General features: G+C 33.8%; 1 protein-coding gene across 3 annotated transcripts in view; it reads right to left on the minus strand.

Moving 5' to 3' along the window:
- The window catches only part of LOC106874430 (uncharacterized), a 1214035-nt gene that overhangs the window by 705283 nt on the left and 499449 nt on the right, over nt 1-9303 (minus strand). For all 3 annotated transcript variants that reach the window (XM_052978428.1, XM_052978427.1, XM_052978429.1), the window contains exon 3: nt 7342-7450. In XM_052978428.1, coding sequence (XP_052834388.1) covers nt 7342-7450 — 109 coding nt within the window. The remainder of the gene's footprint in view (nt 1-7341; nt 7451-9303) is intronic.

Consider the following 9303-nt stretch of genomic DNA (forward strand, 5'->3'; position numbering starts at 1 on the left):
ATATATATATATATATATATATATATATATACGTATACACATAAATGTGGGTGTCTGTGTGTGTATGCATGTGTGTATGTATATATGTATGGTTGTATATATACGTATATGTGTGTGCGTGTGTGCGTTATGAGGATGTGTGTATGTATGTATGTATGCATGCATCCATGTATGTATGCTATTGCTTTAAGATTTGTTAATTGGTCTTTGCTTTGGAGACTTCAAACTGGTCACTAACACAGTGACGAGGCTGTTTTCTTCAAGACAAGACCGATTCTGGAGTTTGTGTTTATCGTGATTGTTTGATGGACGCATATATGTATATACTGTGCTCCCGTTTGTGCGTGCACTCACGTAGTGAATATGCGTGTCACGTTGATATATAACTCTGTTTGTGACTCATTATTTTACGTGCGTGCGTTTGTGTGCGTATTCTCTGTGTATTATATGACCAGGGCCTTCACACGGAGAACTATTTTACAAATTTCCACTTGTATACCTATGTTTGTATGTAAGTATGTAAATATGTAAATTCCAAAGACTGAAGAAGTGTTATTTTCTTCTTGATGTTTCACGGACAAGGACTTGAGATAATTGACAGGTTAAATATTGTTGATATAGGAGAGATTTCTTTTTTAAATCTGTCAATATTTTTAAGAAGCTTCAGTTAATATTTGGACTAACTTGAAATTATACCATCCCGTAGAATGCAGTCGTGGTAAGAAACATATGGACGATATATTTAGAATAGCTTAATACGATTTGGTGGAAAAATATAATTATTGGTGTGTGATTGAGGTGACTTTATGAAAAGTTGGCAGAGAAGTAGAAATTACAGACAATTAAACATCTATTATCGTGAGAGTAGGAGAAATATTGGAGTGAAAGGGAGAGAGATAAAGAGAGAAAGTGCGAGGGAAAATAAGACTGAAAAAGAAGCGGAGTAAGGGAAATAAAAGTTTGGTACAGCGTAACACATCAGTGCTTCTCAAGTCTAGAACTAAATTGATATCCGATTAGTGAAACAATCTTCAATATCCAATATCTACGAGGCATTTATATAATATATATATATATATATATATATATATGTGTGTGTGTGTGTGTGTGTGTGTGTGTGTGTGTGTGTGTGTGTATGTATATATAGCTTGTAGAGAAATTATTAGTATATGACTTAACTTATTCAACAAAGTTCAACAAATTCATTCATATTTATGTAATGAAGGAGATTGGATGTTAAAACGATTATAGTTTTTATTTTTCAGATTGCTATACAATTGTTTCATACAAATTGACCCAGATATTCATAATTGGCTATCATAAATGAATATCTGGGTCCATACGTATGAAACACTTGTATAGAAATATGAAAAATAAGAACTATAATCCATTTTAACATCCAATCTCCTTCATTATATAAATATGAATGAATTTGTTGAACTTTGTTTAATAAGTTAAGTCATATACTAATAATTTCAATACAAGCTTTCATATCTATACGATTTTTTTTTATAAAATCAATCGAAAGTAAAGTATGAAGAAAAGACATTAGAAATTTTAGGAAAAATTTCCAATTAAAAGATGAACATACATTCATCCGATGATATATACATATATATTATTATTGTTATTATTTGTCAAATTGTGCGATTATATACCAGTTTGAATATTCCAAATGCTTATTTTGTCCCATGTTTGACAAGAAATCCCTGACATTTAAAAATGAAAAACTTCCTGGCAAACAAATATTTCCTGATGAAATATAGATGATGGTAACTTGAAGCTAAGAGAAATAATGGAATATTTTCAAACAACCAAACATTATAAAGTGAGTGTGTGTGTGTGTGTGTGTGTGTGTGTGTATGTATCCGTGCGTGCGCGTGCGCGCGCGCACTAAAATGTAGATGTTTCTTGCATGATAACAATGAAACAAACAATGACATCATTAAAATGCTTCTGCAAAAAAAAAAAAAAAACTTTCGGAATTAATCACGTGCTTAAAATATGAAGTGATATATGACTAGATATGAAAACAAATTCAATGAACCTCGATGAAAGCAGATAGATGGCTCTCGTATATAATCATATAACCATGCTGAACTATAAATACTGACTGACTGACATGCTGATCAACAGACATGGAGACATATTGAAAACTATGCACACATATAGTGTAAGAAACAAAGACATCATGCATAAATAAATAAAACTAAAAGGATGCATAAATTGACAGATTACATTCATACATATGTAGATAATATCCTTCTTAAATATGGATGTATATTAGAGCTAGAAGCTATTCTGCATTTCCTATTCCTTTCCTTTCTACTTCGCCCTTTGTCTAAACTAGTCATTTCTTTGTCTAAATGATTTAGAAAAAATATTCTTTTTAAAAAGCTCTTCGTGTCATTTCCAGCAAAATTTATCATATGTCAATGCAGGCGATATACAGCCATGCCATAAATAATGATAAGAATCTTTTCTACATCAACTGTAATATCAAGCCAACAATGAAAATAACTACAGATGGTTTATGCATCAACAAATAAATAAAGAGTACATGATAGACATATACATTCCTTAAAATTGAATAATATTATAGGGAAGTATATAAATTACGCAACTACATGAATTATAGGAAACAGTAGTAGATAATTCTTCAATTAATATGAAAACCTTTACATATGTCTATCTCAGATTTCCTCCTGAACTAATTTATTTCCGAAAAAAAAACACATAACCTTTCCTGGTAAATCAGGGAGGCGAACAGACATAACACCTTAAATGCTACAAGCACATACACACACACACACAAAGTTTTGATATATGTGTGTGCGTGTATGTGTGTGTGAGTGTGTATGTGTGTGTGCGTGTGTAATGAAAGTATAGATACAAATATATCTATATATATATAATTATTTGCCTCTCTGTCTGTCTGTTCCGTATGCATTCTGAAACGGCTCGACCAAATCAAATTTTACAAATTGTGAATGTCAACATGTACATTTTTTTCCATTTGGATTAAAACAATATAACATCTGCTTTACGTGAAACAGACTACGTACAAATTCGTTTTTCACAAATCCTGGAGCTACTTTCAGATATGATCTATCCCATTCTTATGAAAATGACAATTTTGTCCAAATTGTCCAAATATTTAGTCGCTAAACTCAAATTGTCGTTTCTGCAAAGGTTTAAAATTTCCAAATGAAATTAATGGCTTGTCCTACTCCTGGAGGTATGGTAATGTTGTCAGCATGCTAGCTCCTACTCAACTTCTTATGGATCTTCTGGAAGGCCCTTCCATCCAGTCAAAGGATTTTCTGAATAATATCACGCAATACAATTCTGAATTTCAAATAACATCGTTTGGTGTATCTTAGGAGATAGTCGAACATGGATTTACGCCGATGTTCAAAGTTCAAGAGCAAGTCTATCACCTTATTGGTTCCCCGTTACCAATAAATGAACAACCGGTTCCACCAAATTTACTTTATGAGTGATGTAGGACAACAAATCCGAAGGAAGTGTCAAAATTTCAGGCAATGAGTCGTGTTAGACGCAGCGCCGACTGCCGCAAAGGAGAGTATATCCACTGATAGCTTTTCAGTGCGTTCAAAAATCACATACCCACCACTCCAATTTTCATGTAAGGTTAGGACCTGGAATAATCCAAACAGACGCATGGTATGTCGCTTAGTCAAATTAGCCCATAATTTGCTCCACAAATGTTTAGTCGCAAATGCTGCACTTTCCAGTATCACCTGTTAACATAATTGTAATGTATATACAAACTATGCCATTTTAATCCAGAGCAACGCCAGGTATCTTTGCTAGCTTCCCAATAAACTTTCTTAATATTCATGACCAGACAATTCTATATCCTAGAATCTGCCATTGCACCAAAGATTATATCTGATGCAAAAGTTCAGAGCTTTTGTTAAAAATGCATTTTTAATAAAATTGTAGAAGAATCTCCACAAACAATTGATTAAATATTTTGGCAAATTAACAATTTCTATCATCTTTAGCACTAACTCCAGAGAAGTACCCTAAAGTCATCAGGAAATAAACAGTCGTAAATCAATTTACAATATTACCAACAACAACAACAATGAAAATGTATGTGTATAGGGAGTCGTAACTTTAGAAGACCAGCGGTTGCAAAATAATCAATTTGAGAAAAAAGAGACTGACAATTTCTAATCGTAACAAGAAAACCGAACCATTAAAATAAAGCAAATAGGAGAATAGTATTCGGCCAACTGATAATATCATTCCCCTATTTCTCATATCAATTCATCTTCTAAATTATAACGTGTAGGCGTTTCGGGTTTATGAGAAGTCGTGTGTAAGCTGTGCTCACACATCTCTTGTACTGTATTTTTATATCGCCTGTCTTTAACATAAAATATGCCGACTGCATATCTCAGAAAGAAATATCGTAACGATTTTGTAAATATGGGACATGTTCTTGTATTTATAACTCTAACAAAAGGCATTTGTTAACTATTGCGATGATTACACACACACATATGTATGTATATGTGTGTGTGTGTGTGTGTGTTTGTGAAATATAACGCGTCTTGAATAACACAACAATACAGAGTGGACTATAAATAACTGTTATAATTTAATTATCCATAGTCTGATATAATATTGATAATTAAATTATAACAGTTATTATAGTCCACTCTGCATTGTCGTGTCATTCAAGACACGTTATATTTTACAAATAATACACAATCAAGCGAACCAATACTCTCCTGTATATATATATATATATATATACAATATTTAGCTAACCAATTCATGCGTGGAAGCATGGATAAACTTATAACTCATTACAATATATATATATTAAAGTGACATTGGAAAAGATATTATATAACGAACCTCCTTCGCTTACTGGCTGTTTCTGCTATAAGATGCACTACACTCAGTTTAATGCTTCTTCATCACCCTATAGCTTCATCGGGACTTAATACATGATGTGCAATTACATTTGGGAAAGCATTTACAGTAATGCCTCACCTTACGAGGGTTTGGTTTACGAGACCCCGCTTTAAAATTTTTCAAGTTCAAGATCCAAATTTTGAACGTTATGTAAAAATTTTTACTATCATAACAAATACTTCTTCGTGTTACCGAGAAATTTAGAGCGAGCGAAAAAATGCTTTTTCTAAGTAATGAAATCTAGACTTGTTTTTTTAAAAAGAAATCTACAAGTCTGTCTACGCGTGCTTGTGAATCGGCGATCGCTTCTACAAGTGATGATGTGCACCAGTGTAGTGCGAGTGAAAGTGATTCAGAAAACGATTATAGTAATAATGTATTCTATTATAAATGATCATGACCGTCTTTTTACTTTACATAAAATATTCTATAAACTCTACTGTTCTTTTATTGCAATTTATTTACGGGTATTATGAATTTTATAGGTAAAATATTTTTCTGGGAACGAATTACGATTTATAACATTGCTACTGTGGGAAATTATCGCTCTGCTTTACGAGTTTTCGCTTTCGGAGCGGTCTCCGGGAGCAAAATAACTCGTATATCGAAGCGTTACTGTACATTTATCGTCGTGGCACTCCGGCGGTTACGACGACCAGGGTTCCAGCCTGCTCGTGAAATTAACGTGCAAGTGGCTGAGCACTCCACAGACACGTGGACCCTTAACGTCGTTCTTGGGGAGATTCAGCGTGACACAGAGTGTGACAAAGCTGGCCCTTTGAAATACAGGTACAGCAGAAACAGGAAGAAAGAGTGAGAGAAAGTTGTGGTGAGAGAGTACAGCAGGGTTCGACACCACCCCCTGCCGGAGCTTCGCGGAGCTTTAGCTGTTTTCGCCCCTCTCTTTTCATATGTATATCCTCTACGAGCATTCACTAAATGTACATTCAGCATTACTGTTTAAACAAGCCCTGTGTCTAAAACACAAGGCTGCCCCTATGAAATCGACTCGAGAATACCTCTAGTCGTGTTGGCTCGCTCTTTCGAACTTACAAGGTGCACTTACTGGTCTTCTCATCACGGCCGTCACCAGCACAGGGATAAAATACAGCTTAAAGCGTAAAGCTGCCTGTAAAAATACTATCAGTAAGATGCCACGATCTTATCCTTTTACATAGAGAGAAGTAAATTCACTGGCAGCGTGTGTTAACCAAAATAACTAAAGTTATACAGTGACTAACGTTTGTGTGTGTCACTATGAGTTGTGAACAATAACGCATGCCTACTTAAGACTTACATTCAATTTCATTGTATACGTAGATCATTTTTGTTTTTTCTTAAGTTCTAGGCTTCATAAGGCCGGAACCCCAGTTTCTATCATATAAATGACCGGTCGGAATCACAACGACCACACTTAACAGGATGTTGGTCCGTTTCAGAATTGAAGGCCAATAAATTTCGAGAAGAGAAGCAACTCGATTATATCAACCCTTGTGCTTAACTGGCACTTTTTTTTTACCGCTGTCCAGTGGATGTAAGTCAAAGTTGGTTTCAGCGTTATTTGAACTTAAAAAATTTAAAGAAACAGAAGAAATGCCGCAATGTGTTCAAATAATTCTACCAGCCTGCTGCCAGGAGGTTATACAATTGAACAGATATGCAAATCTGTAGAAATGGAGCCTGTTACTCGTAGCATTTTTTTTTTATAAGTAGCAATAAGCTACTCTCTCTCTCTCTCTCTCTCGCTTTCTCTCTCTCTCTCTGTCTTTCTCTCTCTCTAACTACTTGTACTCTCTGCAAGAAGATTACGAGTAGACACTGTTTATATAACAACGATGACAAGTTGTAATTCGTACAAATATTGCCGGCTTCATCTTGCAGAGCGATACACGCACACCCTCCACACACACACACACACACACACACACACACACACACACACACACACACAAACAGAAGGTGAAAGACAGAGAGACGGAGAGAAAGGACGAGGAACTAAGGGAGAGCAACATTTGTGTTTTAAGCATAGATTATATCTATACAGTTTGGCTGAGTGCATATCAATTCAAGCTACACATATCACATTAACAGTTGACTCTCATAAACTCATATTGCCCCACTGTTTTTATTTATAAGTATATTAGTATGTATGTGTATGTATATATATATATATATGCGTTTGATAAAATACAGAAAATATATATCGCATTACATGGGTTATAAAACACATGTTTCTTCAACTTGCTGTCAGTATTACATACATGCTTGTTGAAACATTATATAATATAAAATATCTCTTCAGTGTTTAGTGTTTGTGTCAGTGTTTGTGTGAGTGATTGTATGTGTGTGTGGGTGTGTGTATAGTAACAAAATATTTGAACTAACCTTGGTTTTCTTGAACTCCAGATAGTCTCTGTTTCGATCTTTCATTTTTGCGTAAACTCATTTTGGCGCGAGATACTGAATTGTTGTCCTGTACTGATACAGCGTCGTACTGCAAATAGAGAAAAACATAAACTATTGAATTTGAAGAATTTCTTCTCTGGAACAGTAATAATTCATATTTTATAATGATGGTTTTTGATTTAGACACAACGTCAGCAAATTTGACGGGAGGGTTTTAGTTGAGATAACCTCGACCTTAATGCTTAAGAGGTATTTTGATTTATCGATCCAAAAAGAATTAAAGGCAAATAGACAGCAGTTGGAATTGGACTGAGAACGTAAAAATTCCAAAAAAATGCCTTCAGGTGGTTCGTTTGACGTTATAACGATTCAATCAGCTGGGAAAGAACCAAAAGAATTTCACATTTTTCCAAAGATGAAAACAGTGTTTCATCAATAGTTGAATCTTCAACGACAGTTGCATGTTAAAGGCAATTGGAAGACAAAATGTATCCCCAATTCTCACGGAAACTTTTACGCCCCAAAAATCCCATTCTCCGTTAAAAGTTTTAAATATTTATTATTTTCGTCTTTCAAACTTAATTCTCTCAACGTTCTACTAAGAATGTAAGAAGTAAGAATGGAACATGTTTTCTAAAAAGTAATATTTTACTATCTTCTTCGCTGTATTTAGATTTCTCGCTATAGTAAATATATTTTGAATTACATGGAGTGCATTCCATTTACACACATACACACACACACGCACACACACACACTCTCACACACACACACACATGTATATTTATATATATATATATATATATATATATATATATATACACATATATATGTATGTATGAGTATAGCGGAAAAATTATACAAAATGTATAACACAGGTCGAAACGTGTTGCACTAAATAAAGTCTAATAGACATTACATCTCTTATTTATACTCAATCTATACTCGGGTGCGCGACGTGTGGATGTTTCTTTGTTTGAGGTACTGGATTTAGCAGTTTTGTATTCAATCAGGCTAGACCAGTTCTTCGAAAAATTTATTTTTTGAGGCCCCTTTACAAAACAAATCAGAGGGATGATAGCCATTAGGCTTTCAATAAAGCTACTAGAATGCTTGGTCTTTCTTTACGACTATTAATGTTTATTTGCAAATTACCAGTGAGCAGAATCATCAAATATTTAATTATCTATTGATATCCAGTATGTACAGTTCACCAGAGTGTTTCATAAAGGCTAAATATGCCATTATTTTTTAAAATGCTTTCCCGTTTAGTTATAATTCAATGACGATACAATGAAAAGGATTGGTTTTCTGGTCATTTTTATTGTTATTGTTGTTGCTGCTGCTGCTGCTGCTGCTGTTGTTGTTGTTGTTGTTGTTGTTGCTGATGATGATGCTATTGTTCTTGCTGCTTAACTCCAGTTCAGCTTTGATAGAGTAGAGCTATCAAATGAAGCGTTAGAACAATGGCTATCACGTGTTAACACATAATGTGATTACGACAATATCATGTAGTGACTCTTCCTTTTTGTTTTCTTGTGGTTGTTTTTTAACAAAGTAGATTCTTATAAGACGGACATTCGTCTACCATATTTTAGCAGAGCAAGCGGTCAAATGGGTTTCTCTTTCGCTTGTTCGTACCGACTTAGTCTTCAGAATTGTTTTTCGGGATTATTCGCTGTTTATTCAACGGAGTATAATTCTGTATTAACTAGACCTTGTAAAATACTAGTGGTTAATTTTCTTTGATAAAAACTTGTAAAATTTCAGTCATTATCTTCTGAAATATCATTAAATCGCACTGTAATCAAACTAGGAAGCTGCTATTTAATTAATATAATAATATTTAAGGATACTTATCTCGTACTTTAGTCCAGTATAATATTAAATTTATGAACATGATATATATATATATATATATATATATATATATATATATAT

Source organism: Octopus bimaculoides, chromosome 2 (genome assembly GCF_001194135.2).
Source record: "Octopus bimaculoides isolate UCB-OBI-ISO-001 chromosome 2, ASM119413v2, whole genome shotgun sequence".
NCBI lineage: Eukaryota > Metazoa > Mollusca > Cephalopoda > Octopoda > Octopodidae > Octopus > Octopus bimaculoides.